This window comes from Sprattus sprattus, assembly GCF_963457725.1.
Source record: "Sprattus sprattus genome assembly, chromosome: 16".
NCBI lineage: Eukaryota > Metazoa > Chordata > Actinopteri > Clupeiformes > Clupeidae > Sprattus > Sprattus sprattus.
Window position 1 is genome coordinate 19956276 of NC_137914.1, and position 25369 is coordinate 19981644.

At 41.1% G+C, this 25369-nt stretch overlaps 1 protein-coding gene across 1 annotated transcript in view; it reads left to right on the plus strand.

The window, feature by feature from the left end:
* The window catches only part of LOC308377434 (MICOS complex subunit mic25a-like), a gene marked incomplete at its 5' end in the record, with an annotated part of 58069 nt that overhangs the window by 13409 nt on the left and 19291 nt on the right, over nt 1–25369 (plus strand). The window contains 3 exons of the mRNA XM_080854091.1: nt 7870–7899; nt 11258–11341; nt 21225–21295. Of these exons, the coding sequence (XP_080710217.1) occupies nt 7870–7899; nt 11258–11341; nt 21225–21295 (185 nt within the window). The remainder of the gene's footprint in view (nt 1–7869; nt 7900–11257; nt 11342–21224; nt 21296–25369) is intronic.

Sequence of the window (25369 nt, forward strand, 5' to 3'; positions counted from 1 at the left end):
CGTTAGTGTTACTTGTGCGTCCGGAGTTGTTATATTATGCATATAATGAGGTTGAGAAATTCATTCTATGAAAGCATTTGACTGAATGTAGCATACTAGTATACTGAGATATTAATATGGTTTCAGGCAATTAGCGGAAATGTTTTTCCAATGTGTGTCGTTCACTAGTCTGGATCTTTGCTAGCTTATAAGGCATTGACTAGATGTATTTGTAAATATAGAAATGCTTGTTAGGTTGGCAATAACATGGGTCTTGCCACTGGTAGGCCTCATTTAGCTGGAGCATGTGTGTATCTCTGTGACCCAAATAAGACATTGGTGTCAATGTTTTTGTTTTCAACTGACGGGAGCTGGTTCATCAGTTGTCCCAAAAATCACTGCTTATTTTGTAGTCAAATAAGCCTTGAACTTTAACACTCTTTTAACATCAAACTTCAACAAATTCAGAACTTGTACCGTCACAGATGCATCTTTCTCTCACTCCCTCTCTTAAAAATCCCTCCTCCTCAGAGTCTGAATCGGATTTGGTTTCCTCTGCAGCTAACTCCTTGTATGATGTAGATCACTTCCTTGTGGCTTTAGGAGGCTTCATGGTTCTTGATAGCCCACAATAAAATGTGTTGTCTTGCTGCCGGCCAAAGTGTGTGCTGACAAAACACTGACTGACTAGCCAACTCTCATTCAGTACGTTTACATGATGGCATAAACCCGATATTGGCTAAAGTCCGGCTTCTCTATCCATGGGGGGGGGGGGGGGGAGTTGGGGGGGCAACTGCTTTACCTCACGGTACATGGCAGTGACAAATCCTGTTCAAATCTGCTACCGTTGATTATACAGTAAATAAGTTGTGAAATGAAACAAAAACACATCACAGTTAAAGTTGTATTAGTATTGATTGATTCACATCGATATGAATGGATGACATGACTAACAAGTGGTGGAAAAGTAATATGAAAATATTTGTTCAGTGAATTAGCGTGTTCTGTCCAAAACAGTCGCAGTCAATGCTTTTCTAATGTCAACACATTGGTATAGGCTGCCACATAACTATCATCTGAAATATCACGGTATGTCGCAACAAACCTTTGATCTAAACAGAATATTCGGTATGGAATGGGAATAGATCAGAGCAGTACCTTTTATCGCGTTTGACACATACGCCTTGATTTCTGTGTGCAGGTGAAGTTTCCTGTGAAAATGGGGTAGTATTTCTCTCCATGAATTCGCGGCCTTCTGAAAGTCCTTATACGTGTTTAAGGAGGGGTTGTAAAGGTGCTCATATCTATTCGGGCCTCTTGTGTTATGTTTGTTCATAATCAACAAGAATAAGCTTGTGAGACAGTCTGCAGGATATTCATAAAAAACATGCCATTAGTATGAATAGTTGAGACCATAGACATATACATGTCTCTGGTTGAGACAAAACTTTTCTGTTAGCAATTTCTGATATGCAGTTGCTATTTAGATACTAAAGTTAGCTTTGTTTATTGTTTCCATGGTAATAGGAGTCATCAGAATAATTCGCTTTTCTGTTGGCCATTTCTGATATGCAGAGGTCAAAGAAAATGGTGCATCTTCTTGATCATTTACATTTCGTTTCAGTATTTCAAAGTGAATGAGATGTGGGAGCACAAGAACAGTGAGCACCTAGCAGCGATTATCATATCATAGACATGTATGATGCATCATGCATGTATGGGCCATTCTACCGAATTGGTGCAAAGTCAGGTCGGAAATATTTTGATTTTTTTTATGTTTTATTCCCAAAACTTTGTCCGTATGTATATTGTACCATATCTAAACTACACATATCTAGTAAAAGAACAGTCCATTTTTATTTTGTATTTTCAGAATGTGTTGGAATGTTTTTCCTCTTCCAAAAATTGTCACTACCGAAACATCACATTTACTATAGTAAAAAAGTATTATTATTGACCTGTTCAGATTGTGTTTCCTTCCCTTCTCTGAAGAGTATTTTTACAAATATTTCTTGAAGGTTTTCACAATGAAATCCATAAAAATGAAATTTTTACCAAATTTTCAAGTCCAATTTATACAATTCATCAAAATCTAAGTGCAATATTTCTTTGTAAAATGCAAAATACTGATCATATTGATTCCAGAGTTGTTGATTGATGAAATTGAACATACATTAATCCAATCAGTATCATAACATTTTAGTTGATTACTCAATATACTTAATTTTTTACAAAACATCCTGTGTTTCGGTAGTGCTGCACTGTTTCGGTAGTGACATCCAGTGTTTCGGTAGTGACTGCACTGTTGGATGGATGTTAATTTCTCTCCCAAAATCTTCCAAAAGGTGCTCTGGGCCGCCCTTTAGTCCACACAACACATTTATTTAAAAATTATGGGATTGAACTACTTACCATTTCATTTTGTCACTACCGAAATCATCAGGTCACTACCATATGTTTCGGTAGTGACTGTTTCGGTAGTGACAATTCTAGCTAACTTTAAGCATAAATAAAGAATTCTAGCAAGCACACGGCTTGCAAACAAATCTTTGAAGAGGTGTACACACATACAAACATAAGATTTTGCATGAAACCCCAAAAGGTTTACTTAATTGAAGAAAACATGCGTTTCGGTAGTGACAATTCTTAAGGTTACACGTCGATTTTCAGACTTTGGAACACATTTATATAAAAACTATGGGATTTAGCTACTTAACATTCAACCATGAGGGACAGGGATGCAGTGTCACTGCATGGTCAAAAATGCAGGGTCGTGGCTAAAACACAGGCTCAGCCAATGGACTAAAACTCTTGTGTTTCGGTAGTGACATGAAAACTAGGGACATGATATTTTGAGTATAGTTAATGGACGGGATACGTCTCTGGACGGGATCTCAAGCATGTGCAAAGACGTCATCTCCAGTTGTTATCTAGTTTCAAAAGTTACAAGCGCGCATTCTCCGATTTACAACCAAATCCGATCTAGTTATCTGGGGGTGTAAATCGGACTTCAGTCCGACACAACAAATCTAGATTTGTGGAGTTACATGAAATGGATCTTCGATTTAAACCCGACAAAGCCAGAAATCTGGACACATGTAACCGCAGTGATTGAAAACTAGCCAGTCAAGTAATTCCCCATTGTCGGCCCTACACTTGAAAATATCAACTTTCAACTTTTGGTTTGTGAACTCGAGTTGTCTCCTCTTGCGTTGGTGTACTGACATCAGTCGCTCTCCTTACACATGCAGAGAGAAGCCCCATTGTTCTTGAAATAGTCTGTCAAATTAGGCTACTAAACTTTGTAAGTGAATGAACAATAGACTAGAGATGAAAGCGCTCTCCGGCTTTGAAATTCACATCCAACCAAATTGGCGTACAGTGGCCCAGACCTTACTGAATCGCATCAACTATATTTGTTAAATTCCCCTTTTGTTTACCCACCAGTGTGGCAGGTAGGTTAATCAAATTCACCTTCTTCTGGCTAGCCCCCAGAATCGTATTGTAAAAATGTGTGAAATTTGGCACGCTTTCATGTCAAAAACAACAAAAGCAGGTTGAGCTCAGTGATATCAATTGTGTCTGGTAATACCATTGGAGATCCCAAGTCCAAGACATCGCAAATTCTCATGGCAACCTATTCGATGTGGATTTTTTGGGGAAAGAAATTCCAATCTTCACCATTCTTTGGTTTATGTTTGTTTGCCTTATAAAATGTATTTGTTATGTCTGGTGATATCTTGGGAGATCCCAATACAAGCATAGGACATGAGAGCCTATCATGTTGACCACATTAATGTGGCTTCTGTATTGGATTTCATAAAAATACGTTTTCAGTGGCCACAAACCTTGTCAAATCTTCACCAAATTTGCACCTGACATAATAACGTTTCCATGGCAAATATGCCCTGCTGGCCCCCTCATTGCTGCTCACAGTTGTATTTACTTTTACTTTTAGATTGCAATTTGTATTACATATAAAAAGAAATATTAGGTTAAGAGTTCTATATTGAGAACAGAAATTGCAGAACATAACAACGGTTAAGCCATTAACAGTCAATAAGCAAGAGCAGTTTTGGAATGCACTGCTCACCAGCATTCTTCTCCTGCATGAAGGAACTAATAGATTGTGTAGTTGTCAAGTTAGGTGCTGACCTAATCACAATGTGAAAATTCTACATTCTGAACATAGGCCTAGACAACATAAATGTGTGCACTTGTTGTAAGTGTTCCTCCGTTTCACTCCTGGCTGTCATGGACTCGCGGGGGAACTGATAAGAACTGATAATTCATTGCGTTGATGCGGGAGGAGCCGGTGGCCCACATCCCACATCTCCTCCCCAGACGGTTCACACTCAGGGTAATCAGTTTGATTATTAAGTACTCATTTATTGAAAGGCCTGGAGCTATGTGTTAAATAAATGCACTGGAGTAAATAAACGACGCACGCAGAATCGGCAGGGTTGAGATACTGCCGATAGATCAGATGGTTGCACAGCACTTTCAAGGCAGAGGGGGAGAGTATGTATACTTAGGCACAGCGGGGCTGGATGAGTCTTGGTGCGCCTGCTCCATGATTTGAGTGATATTACTTTTGACCTTTATATATATACAGTATATATATGGGCCATTCTACCGAATTCGTGTAATATGCAGTCCCTCAACAATAAAAACTATTTACAAAACAATTAGGTATTTAGGCATAGATATTTAATTAGAAAATGTTATGGTCTATATAAACCCAATGCATTACATGAGATAGTGATAAGCTAAATATATACAAAATCATCATTTATAGGGTACTTTCTATTGGGAAGTAGCTGTCCCCAACCCTGACATCTAAATTTCAATGCCTTTAAATAACACTTTTCAATTTTTTTAGATTTTTTTCAATGATTTAATTTCAAAGATCTTTATGATTGGGTTGAAACAGAACTTGGAATATTTAGATTTATTGTGGGTTTAATTTTTAAATCAATTTTTTATACTCAAAAAATCATGTCCCTAGTTTTCATGTCACTACCGAAACACAAGAGTTTTAGTCCATTGGCTGAGCCTGTGTTTTAGCCACGACTCTGCATTTTTGACCATGCAGTGACACTGCATCTCTGACCCTCATGGTTGAATGGTAAGTAGCTAAATCCCATAGTTTTTATAAAAATGTGTTCCAAAGTCTGAAAATCGACGTGTAACCTTAAGAATTGTCACTACCGAAACGCATGTTTTCTTCAATTAAGTAAACCTTTTGGGGTTTCATGGAAAATCTTATGTTTGTATGTGTGTTCACCTCTTCAAAGATGTCTTTGCATGCAGTGTGCTTGTTAGAATTCTTTATTTATGCTTAAAATTAGCTAGAATTGTCACTACCGAAACAGTCACTACCGAAACATATGGTAGTGACCTGATGATTTCAGTAGTGACAAAATGAAATGGTAAGTAGTTCAATCCGATAATTTTTTAAATAAATGTGTTGTGTGGACTAAAGGGCAGCCCAGAGCACCTTTTGGAAGATTTTGGGAGAGAAATGAACATCCATCCAACAGTGCAGTCACTACCGAAACACTGGATGTCACTACCGAAACAGTGCAGCACTACCGAAACACAGGATGTTTTGTAAAAAATTAAGTATATTGAGTAATCAACTAAAATGTTATGATACTGATTGGATTAATGTATGTTCAATTTCATCAATCAACAACTCTGGAATCAATATGATCAGTATTTTGCATTTTACAAAGAAATATTGCACTTAGATTTTGATGAATTGTATAAATTGAACTTGAAAATTTGGTAAAAAATTCATTTTTATGGATTTCATTGTGAAAACCTTCAAGAAATATTTGTAAAAATAATCTTCAGAGAAGGGAAGGAAACACAATCTGAACAGGTCAATAATAATACTTTTTTACTATAGTAAATGTGATGTTTCGGTAGTGACAATTTTTGGAAGAGGAAAAACATTCCAACACATTCTGAAAATACAATATAAAAATTGACTGTTCTTTTACTAGATAAGTGTACTTTAGATATGGTACAATATACATACGGACAAAGTTTTGGGAACAAAACATAAAAAAAATCAAAATATTTCCGACCTGACTTTGCACCAATTCGGTAGAATGGCCCATATACTGAAAACAGGTTATGGAGTGGAATTCCTGTGTAGTGACACTGGGAATTTGTTTAGGTTTTTAGTTTTTGAATTATGAGTGTTGAAAAATTGAGAGTGTATGGGATTTATGAGTAATTAATCTAGTTTCTGGTTTGCCTGTGAAAAAGGTCAATATTTTCCCCCAGTTGTTTTCCTGACTGTTGACAGGAGTGATAACCCATGCCTCATCTTTCTTTCTGAGCCACTCTTTAGGGCTTGCCCATCTTTCAATAACCAGGAAGTTTGAAAAATAACCTCCTTCACACATGTGCATATTCCAATTACTGAACTCAGTCTTCAGCCTCTGTTCCCTCCCCTTCCTACCAACTCCCAGAATTCTATCTCCTCCAGCACTCTAGACTTGTTGGTTTCCTCTTTTTCGCCTCTGCTGGAGTTGTGGCCCTTAATTCTGGCTGGTGGGGCCTTCTCCTGTCACCAGCCGCCACGCGCATCCATCCCGCCTCCTGTTTGCGGTGACGGAGCCCAACTGATAAGCAGACACAGACTTGGGGCTTATTTATGTGAGAAAGCGCCGCTGGAGCAGGCTTCATTTGGGGACTTATCTGTGTAATTCATGCTTGGCTGGGCATTATCTGCTCGCTCCAGATCCCGGGACCAGAGCATGTTAGCCGACGCCACCGCGCCCATCAGATCGCCTTTGTTTCTTCCCGGAAAAATTAAATGGGAATAAATAAAGAAATGACAAGGGCTTGTGTGGTCAGGAGGAAAAACCTGATTAAGGGAAGGGATGCGAGTTGAGGGGCAGGGTGTGGGTTGCCTCTTCCTCTCTTCCTCTGCCTGCTCTTTGTATCACTCGCTATTTACTGTTAGGTCTGGGCCATGGTTGGAATTTGAATTTCAAAGGTTGTCGCTGGTTTTACCCATTAAACATCTGTTTTGTGTCTAAGACTAGTTGTTATTACCAATTCAACTTCTAAAATCTATGTTTTGCTGATTTCCAATAAAGTCATTATTAGATTGAAGATGAATCATCTACACACTAACCTTAAAATTTATTGTGAAAATGAAGAAGGTCTCTCAGTTCAGTTCACTTTCAAAATAAAAGGAAGCAGCATGAGCACTTTAGGAAGGTATATAGATATATATTTTTAAATGAGATATAGGATGAGACAATATTGTTTATGTTCATATGTTGTATTATATAACAGGTTTCATCCGTAAAGCCGAGCCAGTGTAGGCATCTCTCCTACTCTCCTGCTTTTATGAGGCTCGTGACTTAAGTGATGGAGAACCTTACATCCACAGCTGTGTTAGCCATTCCAAAGAGACATTGTCATGTCAACCTTGGTCGCTAATCCTGTCTTTTGGTAAGAATGCCATTCTTGCCTAAATTAATGAAAGAATGATCTCCAGCCACCTGATTATCAACTGCTGTTACCCAGCAACCTGTAGACATGTTCTCCCTGATTTTCACCCTATTGAATTTTATCCATGACTGGTGCGATAATGTGTCCTGCATGCGATGCTTGGTTAGGCAAGTGCAGCCTCCAGCACAGCTTGATTATTCATGACGTGCGTAGCATTCGATGGTGCTTTTAATTATGAGGAACAACTTTGCCTTTCTGCACCCCGTCCTGCCTGGACCCCCCCCCCCCCTCAGGGAGAGAGTTCACATAGGGCTGTGGTAGTTTCTTCTCCTCCTGTGACAAAATGATCTATATTTTGTCTGTTGTTCTTTCTTCTATCTATCTGTTCTTCTCCTTTTCTCACACCTGTAGCTTTCCCAAGAGGTTGAGGTTGAGAAATGGGTAAGCAATGCCCCTTTTTCTCATTCACATTCTTTTGTTCTCTCCACGTATCTCTTTGTCTCTCTGTCTGTCATTTCATTCTGTTGTCATTTATCATGATGTTTCCGGTTTTCTACATTAAGCCAGATTTTAAGTGCACAGCCAACATCACGTCATTTACTTACATTTTTCCGTAGTTGCCCAGCTAGAAAATTGCATATGATCTGCATGTTGATGGAGGTTATTTTCTGTGCATGGAGGATGGGAGTGTGAGCTAAAAGCAGTGATTACACCAGGGTGTTATTTTGGGGGTGGGGGTGCTTTGTTGCGTTGCTGTTTGCTCCACGCTCCACGCTCCTCTTCTGTGGTCAGCGCCACAGGGGGTTCCTTCACAATCACGCCCCTTTCCAACATGTTCCTTCAGCATCCTGCCATTGTGTTGGGGTGTGTGTGTGTGTGTGTCTGTCTGTGTCTCTGTGTATGTGTCTGCTTGCTCTGGATGTCACTGTGTTTCTTGTGTTCATAGTACACATTAGCACAGCTGTTATGTCTTGCGGGTGTTTTTGAATGAGTTGCTAACCTTACATGTTTTAGTGTCTACTCATTTGCATTCCTGATGCCTTGTGTCTTTGTCTTTTGTCAAGTCACTTCAGCCACTAACATTTGGATTAAAATACACACTTTAGTCAAGTCAAGTCAAGTCAAGTCTTTTATTGTCAGGTACACAGAACAACAGAGTTGGACTGGGCACTGAAATTCTTAGGACAGGACACCATACCACACTACCATAACATGACAAGACATAACATATAACATATAAACATATAAGTACTCCAACATGATATAACATAACTTAACAATAAGTACTGAATATTAGATAAAAAATATGAAAAGACATAGTAGTGACCTACTAGATAAACAATAAATATACAATATAGATACACATACTAAACATAAATACACATACTAAACAGATACTAAACAGATAAACATACCTACATGATATTTTTAGCTCTACTGAACATATTTAAACACAATAACCTGGACACAGAGACAAAGACACTTCAAGTGTGTGGGTGGTGCAATATTGCAAATGTAGTGCAAACAGCAGTGAAGGAGTAAAGTGGCGAGTGTAAAGTGATGAGAGTGCATTATTGTTCATTATTGTTCATTAAGGAGTCTGATGGCCTTAGGGTAGAAACTGTTCTCCAGTCTGCGGGTGCGAGACCGGATACTTCGGAACCTTCTACCAGAAGGCAACAGGGTGAACAGTCTGAAGGATGGGTGGTGACAGTCTTTTAGGATCCTGCCAGCTCTTCTGAGGCATCTTGTGAGGTAGATGTCCTGAAGGGAAGGGAGTTTCCTGCCGATGATAGACTCAGCGGATCTGACCACACTGCGTAGGGCCTTACGGTCCATGGCTGTGCAGCTCCCAAACCACACTGAGATGCTACCAGTCAAGATGCTTTCTATAGTGCATCTATAGAAGTTGGTGAGGATGTCTGGGTTCATGCCAAACTTCCTGAGTCTCCTCAGGAAGAAGAGGCGTTTCCGGGCAGCTTTGACCACCTTGTCTGTGTGGGCAGACCAGGTGAGATCATTGCTGATGTTGACCCCTAGGAACTTGAAGCAGCTGACCTTTTCCACTTCAGATCCGTTGATGTGAAGGGGTGTATGCTCCACCCCCAGCCGTCTCCTAAAGTCCACTATCATCTCCTTAGTTTTACTGATGTTGAGAGAGAGGTTATTTTCCTGACACCAAGTTGTTAGGGTGTCAACCTCCTCTCTGTAGGCTGACTCATCATTGTTAGTGATGAGGCCTACGATGGTTGTGTCATCAGCAAACTTCACGATGAGGTTGGAGCTGTGCATTGCTGCACAGTCGTGGGTGAACAAGGAGAACAGGAGAGGGCTAAGCACACAGCCCTGGGGGGCGCCAGTGTTTGTGATCATTGTGGCTGACGTGCGATCACCGAGTCTCACCACCTGTGGCCTCCCCGTCAGGAAGCTGTAGATCCATTTACAGAGGGAGGTGTTTAGTCCCAGGTCCACGAGCTTAGAGACGAGTCTGGAGGGGATGATGGTGTTGAATGCCGAACTGTAGTCAATGAACAGCATCCTCACATACGAGTTCCCCTTTTCCAGGTGGGAGAGGGCGGTGTGCACTGTCAGGGCGATGGCGTCGTCTGTAGACCTGTTTGATCGATACGCGAACTGCATAGGGTCCAGGGTGGGTGGCAGTGAGGAGCAGATGAATGATTTGACCAGCCGCTCGAAGCACTTCATGATGACAGAGGTCAGTGCTATCGGGCGATAGTCATTCATGCTGCTGGCCTTGGTGTTCTTAGGCACAGGGACGATGGTTGTCCTCTTGAAGCAGGTGGGGAGTACAGACAGGCTGAGGGAGAGGTTGAAGATGTCACTGAAGACCCCTGCTAGCTGGTCAGCACAGCCCCTGAGGGCCCTACCTGATATGCCATCGGGACCTGGGGCCTTTCGAGGGTTGACCTTTTTGAGGCACTGCCTCACCTCCGCTACAGACAGAGTAGGCATGCCGCCGTCTAGGTCATCAGGTAGCTCCACTGCAGGGGGGTCACTGGCCTTTTCAAAGCGAGCATAAAAGGTGTTCAGCTCGTCTCGCCTTTAAGCATATAGGATGTGTTTTAAGTGTCTAGTTCAACCTCTAGTTTAAATGTATATACTCAGTTAGCTTTTCCAGTCATCTGCTGCTGTCTCAAAGTCATGTCTGGCTCACAGGTGGTATTTCATACCCTTTATGCCCATTCACTCTTGTCACCTGCTCACTCTTAACTCTCTGGCACTCGCCTCATCTCACCATGTCTCACTCTTGTCACCTGCTCACTCCTAACTCTCTGGCACTCGCCTCATCTCACCATGTCTCACTCTTGTCACCTGCTCACTCCTAACTCTCTGGCACTCGCCTCATCTCACCATGTCTCACTCTTGTCACCTGCTCACTCCTAACTCTCTGGCACTCGCCTCATCTCACCATGTCTGGCAAGAGCTCATTTGTTGCCTGTTAAGTCCTCTTGGTCATGATTTGTGTTGTTATAGCACACTTTTGCTTGGCTTGTTTTGGAAGTGCTCCATTCCTAATCCCCTTCCTGCTTCTGCTCTGGTGAAGAGCTTACACCAGATGTCCACATTTTGCAAGGTTCTTGCAGATATGCCAAGATAAATAGAAGAAGAATTGTATTATGATTAGTTATAGAACTTTTTGGGATGGATTTGTTGTGTGGAAGGTTTGTCAGTTAGGTTTAATAAAAGCTGGTGTTTTTACATTAGTTTAAATGTGTAGGTGACTGTAATGCCACATGTGGTTTCCTCTAAAGCTATGTTCATCTTTTCTTTCATGCAGGGCAAGCAGCTAGAGAAGAAGGAGGTAGAGCTGAGAGCCTTAGATGCCTTCTACAGGGAGCAGATAGCACAGCTGGAAAAGAGGGTAAGTGTCACATCACAGAAACCCTTTTTCGTATATGTATTAATTGCTGAAAACACACACCTGCAAGTCTTCTTACGTATCCAAGTGCTTTACTTTAGGACTACTAATCATAATTTTTTTTATCAATAAATTGTTGCTTTTTTTTTTACTCTACATCATTATATAAATTATGTAAGGAAGCACAAGTTTATTACATGTCTTCATGTATGATTTGGCAATACCAATGTTTAAATATGAAATTTTTCATCCATTTCAAAATGAAATCATTCTGACTGAAGTACACTGTTCACTGTTTGAATATTGGAAAATGAACGTCAAAAGTGTCGTTTGCTTACAAAACTCATATTGTGCCCAGTTATGTCTTTACTACATCTTAATCCTACCACAACTCTGAAAGGGTTCCAAGAAAAGTAACATTAAAACTGAATGCAGTTTAACAGCAGATTGTATATGAATATTAGTGCCTCTACCAGTATGTTTCCTTTCAATATGCCAATGACGTAATGAAAACAAAATACACGACAGTATACTTCCCGAAAAAACAGAAAGCTATTTCCTCTTTGCTAGATTGGAGTAGGCCGTGCTTTGAAATAATGTGCATAACCTGCACAGGCTGAGACAAACTTCACAAGTATCCTGAGGATTTCTGCCTTTTCCTGTTATAATTGTATAAGTTCAATCGAGGAGACTTTACTATCAGCTAGATAACTAGCTATCTTCTAATGCAAATCGAACTTTTCCATTCAAACCGTTTAAGGTTATTAAAACGTTTTCTTAACTAGCTAGCAGATATCAATGTAAGGTTAGCAAACGGGGGGTGAAGTCCCACCTACCCCTTATGAAACATGTTCATTTGATGCTTGAAAGTCCCACTGCAAGTGTGTCAGAAGATTATCGTTCATGGTACTAGGGTGCCAGGGAATCAATTAACAATTAGACTTAAACGTTTAGTGTCCATTCCCAAGCCACACCATAACACTAAATAATGTTAAAGAAATGGTTTTCACTGGGGAATGGGGTATTTGTGTGTGTGCGTGCAGGGAGAAGGTGTAGTATTTTAGCTTGAAATGCCCATCCCTACTTCATACAACTTTTAAATGTCTTGTAGCATTCGCACCACAACTACAAAGCATGACGTAATGTTCAATTTAGTGCAGTTAGTTAATACACGGATGCGGCCAATACAAATGTTTTTTTATTAAATTACATAAAATACTGTGATGCGGTTTATGTACAGTGTGGTTAATAGTCAGGAGAAGACAGTAAGTCTGCATGGTAATAAAAGGTCAAAACCTCTTATGATCACGTTCATTGTGACCGCCATAGGTTGCTGCTTTTGACAAAAGAAATTAAACAGGACATGGAAATGCTTATCCTGTAGAAATATCCTTGAAAGCCAATTCTCTGTTATTACAAGTGTGTATGCCATTACAGTAGTGTGTAATTATATTATTAAGCAAGATAGAATTCCATTGAAAAAGGATAAGCCTTTTTATGTAGATTAAACCTTTCACACTTTCTTTGTCTTTTCCATACTGAATAAGCAAGGCAGTTGGAAAAATTGGTGTAAATGGCACACTTGATAGGCATGACACAATTTGACAAGACAAGATGTCTGTCATTGGGGCAGTTCCAGGCTTGCTGGGGTTGAATCATGTCTAGTGTTTTTCTCCTCACCTTCTCCTTACGGGGTAAAAACTGTTCACGGATATGTCTGTGAACCTCCTACATCTTTATGCTCATTCTTTATGCCGACTGCATGCTAGAGGTTTCTGAGACCTTTCATTTCTCTTCATTTTTCCCTTCTGAATCCCTGACATTTCACCCTAATGAAAACCTTCAGTGGTGCCAACTAGTAATCAAAGTTTGAGCAAAAACTGAAGATGGCTTAGAGAGACTGATAGAAGCACAGATGTATCTACAAAGACTGCAGTGAATAAAGATGACACCGCAGTGGAGGATGGGTTTTCTTCTACAATTTTTTATAACTCTGCTTTTCAAGGACTTGCACCAGATATGTTCAGAACCGCTGTATTTCAAGAGACTCCTGAATTTAACTTTAAATTCACAAAACAAGAAAAATAGAACTCGGACAACAGATTGGAAAACATACCAAAGTGTTTTCTGCATGTTTATTAGCAGTGATAATTCTGGTGGCCACAACAGCAATAATAATATTATTATTTTTTTTTTTATTTATAAGTATGTTTATTGAGCATCAGCGATACAAATTGAGGACATAAAAGAGATAATAAACAATGCTCACATTTTTCCCAATTTTACAATTAACAGTACCCCCCACCCCCCCTCCCACACCCAAAACACATATTCTGTATACCGATTTGCTTGTGATGTCTTCACATCCATTCATTGGGCCTCATTCCCGAACGTTTTCTTAAGTGTCTTCTTTAATATCTTCTTCCGAACTTCGAAAGACCAACGTAAGAAAAGATCTCTGCCGGATTCATGAACGCTTGGAATTGGGTTCTTACACAGGCAAAGTGTTCTCAGCTGGGCTCCCCCAAATGAGGATTCTTAAATTGAACGTGCATTCTCGTGCACCTGGATTTGCATACATACACGTCCCGGCAGCTTCTTATAAGGGCCCGCAACCGTAGTGACGTGTGCAGTCAGAATCGACAGAATCCATGCAAAAGCGACAGTCATGTCAAAGTGGAAAGCAAGCACCGGTCGAGTAAACGTAGACCTTACTTCACCGGTGCAGAGGTGGAGGTACTGTTGCAGAATACAGATGAGTCCATTCTACTCCACTATGGCTATATCCACGCGATTTCGTTTAGTGCTTATTTATTTATTCACCTACATTTGCAGTGTTCGTGTAGTGCTTTTTTTATTTTAGTAAATCACAATGCCTCGTAGAATCATGACTATAAATGTGAAACCTAATTGTTAATGATACAAATGTTCTCGTATTTATTATTATTATAATTATTTTAATCCGAGGATGTCTGTAGAGTTGATTGGTGAACGCAATCACCAACGATTTCTTATAAATACAGCCCTTAAGAAAAATCTGATCGATTTACAGCTGCTATTTAACTAACTTTTACTAACTTTGTTGCAACGTGCACCTAAAAACATTGTATGGTATGTGCGAACAGAGTGCACATGGCTAAAACGGCATCCTGCATGCTGCAGGAGCACAGAACGACAAGTTGTGCTTTTCTGACTTTTGCATATAGATTTGTGGGAGGGTCGTGGGAGAAGCGCAAGAATTTATTTTGTTTCCTATTGTATATGTAGGAAAACTGCGGGGGACAGTGAACGTCTGTTTGGTGGCAAAACTTTTCATGTGTAATCTAGAGTGCACGTTAGATGTCTGAATAGGAGAAGCTTCCAGAGACAATGGAATCGATATTTTGAGCACCAGTTTTGCTCATTTGTACCATGTTAAAGGCAACCTTTAAATTTGTTGGACTTTTTAAGTCGTTACCGCTTTTGCATTTTATCCTCTTCTCTACATGTAGATGCCTGGTACAATGTTGACTTTGTTTGTTGTAACTGCACAAATAGTCTTAGAATATATATATTTTTTGAGTGGTGAAGAATTGCTACCCTGTATTATCTCTCTGTTTGATGACACCTTGTTAGTATGTGCTGTATATCTATCTCCTGGTCGCTAAACTTTTGATTCCATTTAATGTCAGTCAATGATTCTATGATTGCATTCAATCGCACCCATGATTGAATGATACCATACAGATGCGGTCACCACAACATGCGTTGATTATGCGATAAGCCGCAGGTTAAGTACACTCCATGTCAAATTAAAAGGCACATTGTACGCTTCCTGCGAACTGGCAAAGTCGCTGTTTACGCTGTGCTCTCTAGCATACGCAATACTACCTCCTTTTGGTGGGACTCAGCCCTATCTCCCCTTAATTGAATGTCATCACTGTTAGAAGTGATTGACTTTCAGGGTCTGGTTGGCATAGTACTGTTAGGGTCTCTGAGGCACTGAGCATGCTCAGAAAGCCAGCTACTGTATGTGTTTTATTGGTTGATCAGCACAAGGCAAGCATGTTGTTTCAGGCTAAATTGAATGGTAACAATGGCAACAAGAAAACAGGTATCTGTTTAAGCCTGTGAGTGTCACATTGATGAGGACTTTATCATAGCTTGTTTTACCTGTACCTCTAAAGGTTTAGATCAAGATTGCCAGTTACTCGTTGGGATAGTTTCTGAGCATTGAAAACTACTCTGATAGACCCTATTGGTTTTAAAAGCCAGTCAGTGGAAAGGGCCTGCTCTGCAGTGTACAATGCAGTGGTACCGAAAGGGCTCCAGCCGAAGCCACAGTGCCACCTGAATGCACCCAAATGGAGTCAGAAGGCTTCTGTAAGATTTGTGAGTTTCCGTCGCTGTCCCTCTTTCCTGCCTTCTCGCTCGCTCGCTCTCTCTCTACCTCTCTCTCTCTACCTCTCTCTCTCTCTCTCTCTCTCTCTACCTCTCTCACTCTCACTCTCTCTCTCTCTCTCTCTCTCTCTCTTTCTCTGTGGTCTTATCATCCACATGCAGCAAGCAAATAGCATGTTTTTTTCTGGCTTGCCGCAGGAAATGGGGCCCAGCATGTTCTTGTGTTAGTGCTGAAAGAGAGAAGCTGATTGCAAGTGTTTTTTTTTTGTTTGGAGTCCAGTTATCCCAGAAAGCCAACCGAAACGTGAGGTTAAGTGTAAAAGGCAAGAAGATGGTCATTACTGTAGTAAATTGTAATAGCAGTGCCCCTGAGGAAACTCAGTGATATCAGTTTAAGTCATTGTATTTGCAGTTCCTACGTGATGTGTGGATGGTAAAGACGACTGTCCACAGTTTATGAATAACACTTTACACCAACAAAAAATAAATGGTAATTTATTGTAATTATCTTACTTTATTTGACCTTTTGTGGATCACTAATCTCATGAGAGAATGTTTGCATCTATGTCAGGCCAACAATTTCCTAGAGAAGCTAGTTAGCATAGCTCACCTGGCTCCCCTCCTGAGGTAATTCCTCTGGATTGTGTTCTCCTTTTTGTCCCTTCTGAGCTGTGGTAAGAGGATAGAATAATGTTTGCTCACTGACTTGAGGAATTGCATCTTTGTTCACTTTCGAACCCACTGCACTGCACAGGGTGGATCTCTGGATACCCGCGCCGTAATGATGTGAAAACAAAGGCTTTCAGGAGGAAATATTAACAATACAATAGGCTGCATGGTGGCTTTGCTGCACTGATGATTTAGCTCCTCTGTCTTTCTGGGTGGGAATTTGTTCCACACCCTTTGGTAAACAATTTCACGATCCAACATTTTGAAGTGCAGGCCATCTCTACACATCCAGTGAAAACATTTAATTTAAATTGTAAATGAGTTTACTCAAGCAGTTCAGTAGTTTTCTGTCAGGATTTCAAAATATTCCAAGTGAAACCACCACAATGTCCCACTGTTGCAGATGATTAGTTAGCAGTCAGTTTCAATGTTTCAATCTTTTTTTATGGCCCTGTGTGTGTAACATTTTTTAAAAACCTTTTTATGAAACCTTCTTTTAGAAGTACATAGAAATTAAATAAAAACCTCACTGTTACCAACCATGCACTGTAGGCATATCTACCTCCAGTGAGTTTTTTTCCCCCCATCTGCCATGGCATTTTATTGTGTCAGTCTCCCCTGTTGGCTTGGAGCGGGACCCGACTGCCTGGATTAGCGGAGACAAAGTGCTAATTACAGAGCTATCATCATCATAAACATTCTACAGCAGGGCTTTTTTTTCTTCTCACCCAAGCCACAAATGTTCTCCTCTCTGTGTGACAGTGAGTCACAGAGGATATGTGTGTGTCAGATGTCCTGCTATTTATGTTTACCTCATTACAAGAATCTTGATGTTTGCCAAAGGGATCAGAGTCTGGCAACACTGCGGCATCCGGAGTGTTTGCCATCAGGATTGAGCTGCAATGTGACGCCAGTCAGACCAGGGGTATGGAGAATGTGGTTGGTTGGCTGGCATTGTCTCGCCCATCTGGTGTCACATGGGTGAGAGAGAGGGAGGGAGGGATTGGTGGTGGTCGTGACAGACCCTCTCAGCCTAACCTGTTTCAAGCCTATACTGCTCACTCCACGGTGGATGTCAGACGCTTATGGGAAGCAGTCTATCTGCCATGCCCAGGTACTGCACAGAGGGGACGGCTTTCAGGGAGGGAGCTGCTAAGGGGCTGTTATCAGGGGGAAACGTGTTTTCCTGGAGACGCCACACATAATCGCCTCATGTCTGTAAAGTCTCCTGAAGACGCAGAACCGTAGAGGAAAAAAAAAAACTTGCACGGTCACAAACAGCCACAAACTGCCACTGTTTGAATTAGGGGGCTCTCTAATCCTTCTAAAGCCTTCCACAGGCTTCCCCACTCAAGTCTGCCTGCCTCCTCTTGTGCTCCCCACTCGTCCTCTCCCCAGCCACCCCGCACTACCCCACCCCTCTTATTTCTTGTCACCGGTTGCAAAACACTTTGAAGCACTTCAGCGTGGGTACAAGATAATAATCCTCCCTGAAATGCTGACAGGCACACTGACATGCTGTTGGTGAGGGCTTCTTTCTGGAAATATCTGCGTACATTCGGCTTAGAATCAGCTGCAGCAGCCTCTACCTGGACTGAGTGGGAGCACAAGCACATTCTGCAGCAAGCGCCACTAGCCTCAGGCTTGCTGGCTCTAACAAATTTGAAATTCATTTACTTCAAAGCTTAAGGGAGGCAAACGAATGCATTTTAATTTTGGGGGGGGGGGACTTTCAGATTATTATTTTTCCCCTAGTGTGCCAAGAGGATGTAGACACATGTCAGAGGCTCAGGGGGTGTAATGCCTCTGCTCTGCTTAAACTGCAGGGGCAGCAGAAGCTCTGGGAGGGGTGGAGAAGCCTCACAATCAGAGTGCTGCACCAGACACTTTCTCCAGGAAAATGCACTTTTTGCTGTGCAGGGATTTTATATGGAAATATGAAAGTGAACTTTCAAATGAGAAGTGTTTGTTATTGAGAGGCTACAGTCATGCAGTGATACGTTATGCTTACTATGAAGTATACCAGTATAGGCTGCTTATTTTCACTTGGCAGGTCTGCATGAAATACAAACAAGTGATCCGTGCAGAACACACTAACTGTATCTAACTATATCTAAACCAGCTTTGGGTTTCAAACGTTTTCCTGAAAAGACTGACCTTAAAATATTAACCAAATAGTGCCCACTTGGTGCTTATTCTAGTTTAATATGGCAATGGGAGTTGCCCCCTGGAGATACAGTATGTAACATTGGTCCAGCCATATCTACCCAGAGGGGAATAAATCAAGAGCAAAATTATTTAATTTTGAACTCCTTCTCTAAGATGTTTGTATATTTTCTTTTTTACAAATACATACAAATGTTAACTAAACAAAAGTTTTCCAGCATGACACTGGTGTCAGAAATGGGATCCTCTGCCCCTTAGGTGTTAGAGCCCCTGGTGGAGGTGTGAAGTATGACATGTTGCTTGTAGTCTGTGCAGAGTATCCTAGAACAGATTAACATATCGATTGGATTAGAAGCACAGGAGTCGAACGGGGGGCAGAGAAGCAAACCAGGTGCCAGCTGCAAGATTAGCTGCCAAAGCCGACTAATACTGCTGTATCGCCACGGCGACGTGTTCTCCCAGTAACATACACACAGACTCCAGAGGGTTGTTCTCTGTGTCCCTTCTTCTCCTCTGTGCTGCTAAATTATAGGTCTTTTCTCAGTCTACTATACTATGTCACTTGCCCTTTATCCTGTTGAAGTATAACGTTCCATGTCAAGTCTTACAGGCGAACTAATGGTTTTATTTTGTTCTTCACATCTAGAAACTTAAACCACCAAAGGTCCTTGTAGGTTTTTACAGTAAACTGAAATCATTACATCATCTGTCTCCTTCCGTGCACAGTTTCTTTAAAATGTTCAGGAGCTCTAAAGAGATGGAAGAATTCCAGTTGGGAAATTAGTTTTTGTTTTATGGCATTCATTTTTGGTCCCTCTTTGGCTGTCAAATCTGTCAGCTAGCTCTATGAAAGGGGAAGGCAATTTAGCCTCCACCAGCCTTTTTAGTGTCAGCCTTTGCGTGAAATATCTAGAAATGTACAAACTCATATGTAGTACTACTGTCACAAATGCTGTGCATAGTCCCTGAAGGACAGACGTATAACAGCCTCGGTCAGGGACGTGCACAGGAATTTTTGAAGGGCAGTGGCTCTGCCCTGGAAAAAAGGGGCAACACGTACATTTTTGTCACCGCCGCTGCCACGCCCCCGTCCCCTGATCGCAAATTTTGCCTATATCATTTTAAACTCTCACTAACCGCTGCTGCCACGCCCCCGTCCCCTGATCGCAAATTTTGCCAATATCATTAAAAACTCTCACTACTGTGATTATTTTATCTAGGCATGCATGAAGTTCTGCAGATGTAATCGATTTTTAAAAATATACATTTTCAACTTCAGTCGAGGAGGGCAAACAGGCAGTTGCCCGAGCAACCTTAGCCCACTCCTGTGCACGTCCCTGGCCTCGGTTATAGCTATAGTAGTCTGTTCACATAACAGCATCGTTTATAGCTAAAGTAGACTGTTCACATAACAGCATAGGGTATAGCTATAGTAGTCTGTTCACATAAAAGCACTTGGTTCACCTGACCTTGATACAACAGTGCCAAAACAGTGAGTCCATTTAGTTTCTGATGTTATGGAAGAATGGTTCCATCTTTGGCCCTGTTTGATAGATATCAGATTAGATTACCCCAAATGGAGATGGTGAGCTGTGGTCCATTGCTGTTCCTCCACGGGGACATCACATTTGGGTTCAGAGGATGTGAAAGGTGAAGGCTTCCAACTCGCTCTGGACCTCTGTGTGACCTCTGTGGGTCCTGTTTGGATTACGCACAGCTCCGATCATTCACCTGGCTGACTTTCTTAATTTACACCAGGTCCATTAGCCCCCACTCATCCTTCTAAATCTTCATCCCTATATCACAGCCCCCCCCCCCCCCTTCTGTCCATTGGGGAGGTCAGAAATAATTAACGGGAACCCAGGCCTCCAGTGCTTCCCTTATTAAACAGAGGTACTTTTTTTTCTCTAAAACTGTTCATCCGGAAATCCTTCTGAGTGAGGAAAGATGACAGTCAGTTTCATATATTGCACAGCATGGGAGCATAACATTGTTAAAGCTTTACATTTTCTGCGGGTTGAGGATTGGGTAGGATCCGCTCCTGTCAAAGGTGATTCTGGTGCAGTGTGTGGCTGCAAGATCTTTTATGTGTTTCAATATCTGCATGTTTTCATTTCATTCTCCATACATACACTCATGCTTGGATGTGAAGTACAGCTTGCCTTTCTGAAACCTAATTGGTAAACACCATTTTGTGGTGGTGTATTCTGATGCATATTTGTTTTCACATGCTTGTATCATATTTGTATTCAATTGTAGAAAAGAAACTGAGATATTGTATTAACCATCAAATAGGCTTCAAACTTCAGAAGTTCTTTATACTCCACTCTCCTGAAGCATTGGGTGACAAATACCATTTTCCACATAATAGACACCACACAGCTTTGAAAGCTATCTGATTGACACTATATGAAATTAAAAGCAGAGCAATGTAATATTGTATGCCATCTTAATTAAAGCTTGTTGTCCAAAGTCAGGGGAAAACAAAAATGTGATAGCTCTTTTGTGGTAGTTCTATTTTCTCCCACAGTGATTTTGTCCGCATATGACTGAAACAATGATAGGCCTGTTTGAATACCACATATTATGCTTCTGTGTGCTTTAATGTTTTGTGGTTATTTTCTCTTCATGACAATGTTTTGTTGTCTCATGATTGTTGTTGTCATTTCAGAATGTGGAGCGGTACCAGGCCACTCATGAGCAGTTTCTCTCTGCTGCCACCAAGTCAGAATCCCATGTGAGGTAAGTGGCCAACCTCAGAAAAAATGGAAGCAAATCCAAAATTGGTCCAATCAGTGCAGTCGCATATCCTAGAGGCATTGACTCCCCATTTACCAAAATGACCCAGTGGGGAACAGTGCAATATTTTGACATGACTGATGTTGGCAAACAATCAGGAACTATCGCTGGGTTTTGATTCATCCATAACAATGCAGTCACTTATCCCTCTGCTAGGAAAAACCCAATGTGTGCTTTTGGCAAGGAGGGATAACATTCTTCAGCAGTAGATCGATAGTGTAATTTTATCATCACAAGGTAATCCAATTGGATATGAAACAACTGAGTTGGTCAGCTAAAATGTATGAAATTTCACTTGTCTGGGCACCTTCAGCAAGCATGTACGTATTACTGTAGTAAGGGTATGGCGCAACTGCAATAGTACACAGTTATCGCTAGAACTTTCTTCATTGTGTCAGTGTTGTAATGCATCAGCCATCCAGACATTGAGATCCACACACCAGAGCTAGGTGAATGAAATGAGCTGGGGAAAATGCAATGGAAGGCTCCTAGCACTTGAGGCCCCCCTGGGCCAGCTGTGAATATGGAGAGTGTTTTGCAGTTGTTAACCTCTATGGCTGTCCCTGAGAGGAACGCCCACATCTCACCCCTCCTCGCTTTTTAACACACACACACACACACACACACACACACACACACACACACACACACACACCTCCACACACACCTCCTACCGTAGAAGAACACAGATGGAATGGCAATTGAAATTCATTAGGCTCAATTCATTTCCCTCCCTGTGTGGGAGACTCAAAACTCATTTTCCTCCTCAGCACCATGATAGCTAAGGCCCTTGTAATTAACACAGAGTATTTGGAAGCTTGATAAAGTGAAAAAAGCATAACAAAATCTTTCATATAATTTTTCAAATTGAATGCTGGACCCCAGTCTGCCTTTCAACTGGTGAACAACTAGCCTCTGAAAAACAATCGTCACATTTTTGAATGCAAAGTGTGTATAATATAATCTAAATGGAATGATTGTGTTTTGTATTATTAAATATAAAAAAAAGAATATAAAACCATCTAATTGAGCTGACTAAGATATGTGCTGGCCTTTCGCCCATGGTAAGGTAGCTTTCCCTTTCTAGAACGTATCTAATCTCGACAGCAAGCTTGCTTTGATGAACTACACTAGCATGGCAGACTCCTTTGGCATGAATGTATTGTGTGCTTTAAAGGTAATGTCTTTAACTCTGTTGAGTTGTGTTACTGTTGGGCACAAGCTAAAAGAGACAGCCTGCAGTTACTGAGAAAGGAAGGAATTGAAACTTTGCAGGATAAACAATAATCTGGTTAAGAAGTTAAGACGCAGAAAGCAGTGCCATTTAAAACAAACACTAATCAAGCCTCTCCAGGCAAGTTTCACCAACGAGGCAAAGAGAAGGATGATGAGATGAAGCGAGCGCAGATGTGTGGGGAACACAGCCTCTGTCAGCCGGCTCTGGTGCTGGGTTGTTCCTGTTGATTAAGCTTGCATCACAGACCTGCAGTCTGCTAATCAGGGATTTCAGTAGCTAATCTTGTGTGTGTGCATCGGGAACATGACTTGTGGAGCTGACGTACAGTCATCGAAAGGAGGCAGGAAATATGGCAATGCGCTCCGAGATCTTGCGACCAGAGCTAGCCAATGTGCGCATGTAAGTGGGTGTGGTTTGTGTGTCTGTGTGTTTGTGTTTTTCTCTTTTGTTCCAGAACTTTTTGACTGGCAGTATTAGACTGAAGTCATTCAGTTGCCTTAGCCTACTGTGGGATCAGTGAGGAGATTATGCAGGAGATCTGGAAACCAGCACAAGGGAATGTGTTTAGCTGATTGTTTGCTACCAAGAAGAAATGTTTACATTGTAGAGCCAACCTCTGATTACCTTTAGCAGTTCCAGTCACAAACACTGCTAACTGCTAGTTGATGATAACAAGATATAAGACATGATTTATGTTCTTCATGCCATGGCTACTGTATGCATGAAGTTTTATAGCTTCAACGATACAACAACCTCATTTTGATGGAACATCTTCATGTGAAGGAGAAAAACACATCTGTCACTTCCAATGGCCGCACAGGATATTCACTATGTGGTTTTGTGGCCCTCGTTGGCAACCCTGTAAGAATGTTTTTTATTAACATGATGTAGCAAAGTATTTTACCATCAGCAAGCTAACTAGCTTTGTCCTGTGCCAGCTCTGTAATGCCTCTTTAAGTTCAGGTGTTGGAACCGATATTAGAAGATTTAGTGATATTGGTAATTAATAAATAATATTATATTTCAGTGAAATGCAACTGAAATGCAAATGCAACTTTCGTCGTAACTTGGATGAATTTAATAGAAGCTAATGGGATGTTAACAAATATGAAATATAAATACTTAAGATTAAAACGTGTCCTGAAAACATTTTGTGGCACAAACTATTCTAAAGACTGCAAATGCAAACATTAGTACTAGGCTTCATGAAAAGTTTCAAATCTGTGAGACGGTACGGTATGCTAAATATCTATAAATGAGAAAAGCATTTAAAGAAACACCTCTTGGAAATCTTGCTGTCAATTTGGGGTATCAGCAGAGGAGATCAAAACATCCTGTAAAAAAAATGTAAAGACGGTCAAGCAACTTCAGGCAAAAATATGTGTCAAAATATCTTGAGATAGTTTTGTATAGAATTGTGAAAATGTTAATATTTAAATGGTCTCTACAAAGCAATGACAAACTCTATCGCCTCGCGTCTACCACTGTACAGTAAATGTCAATATTTAAATGGTGTCTTGTCGACTTTGTAATTTAAAGCAATGACAAACTCTATCGACTTGCGTCTACCTCTGTACAGTACCTTACAGGGCTTAATATGGTTCCAACCAGTATACTTTCGAATTCTTTGCCTTCTTCTGTTTGAAACTTCAGTTGTTGAACATGGGTTCCGACTGACTGCACTCTCCTGGGACAGGAACAGCAGTTGTAGACGCTGCAGGTGCACCCCACCCCACGCCAGCAGAGGATATTTGTATTCCCTGCGTGTCACACCAAAGCCCTCGCCTGCACTGGGTTTTTTTCTCGCTCTCCACTCGTACCTGATGTTTTAATCTCTTGCTTTTTAATCCTTGACTTGGAGGGGTGCGGATAGAGACGCTGCTCATCTTCCCTGTGTTGCCCTGCCTGTGAGAGACCCAGACTTGTGGACCGTTGCGAGGCCCATTGCTAATCTCTCCCTCTCCCCGGTCGCTCCCTCTCTGGCTGACTCTCTGCTCAGCCTGCCTCAACATCCCCCTCAGTGCCCATGGATCTGACTTGCCTGAAGCTTACCACTGCCTCTTGCTTCAGGTGCCAAAGTCTTGTATCCATTTTCCCCAGACAAAAATGTTAATGTGAAATATATTGTTGCCAATGTCTTGCTTAAAACATGGTTCTTTCTTTTAGGGTTTAAGTCCGACTGACAAACAAAAGAACTTAGTGCACTTCAAGTAGTTACAGGATTTTCAAAGGTGTGACAGAATGGATTAATGGATACATTTAGCCCTCGAAGGAGAAAGAGTCCCTTATTCTTTATTAGTCTGTCACAGAACCCAAATATAACAGCACGCTGTGTTATACAACATAGTTGGTTTCATTTGCATTACCCATTATGCAAAAACTGCTGTGCGAACAATTCATCTGCTCGGCCCTTGTCCATATAGCATTGGAACAACAGTGCAGGTCTAGATCAGGACCTTTTGTCCATATAGCATTGGAACAACAGTGTAGGTCTGGGCTAGACCAGGACCAACATTGAGGCGCATACAGTAGTCAAAGCTTGCTTGTGATTTTGTAAATCGTTAATAAAAACCCTTAGGACCCTTTGCCTATCAATATCTGTTGTATATCTGTTGTAAAAGAGGTTTCTAATACAGGGGTATACACTGTATTTACAAGAGGTAAAATGAGTAAATTGAAATTAATTGTTTATATTTAGCCTAGCTTGGCAGAGCACTGAAAGAGTACTCATTGTCCCCATCACCGTTGAATAATTTACCTTCTGGTAGGGCCATTCGTAT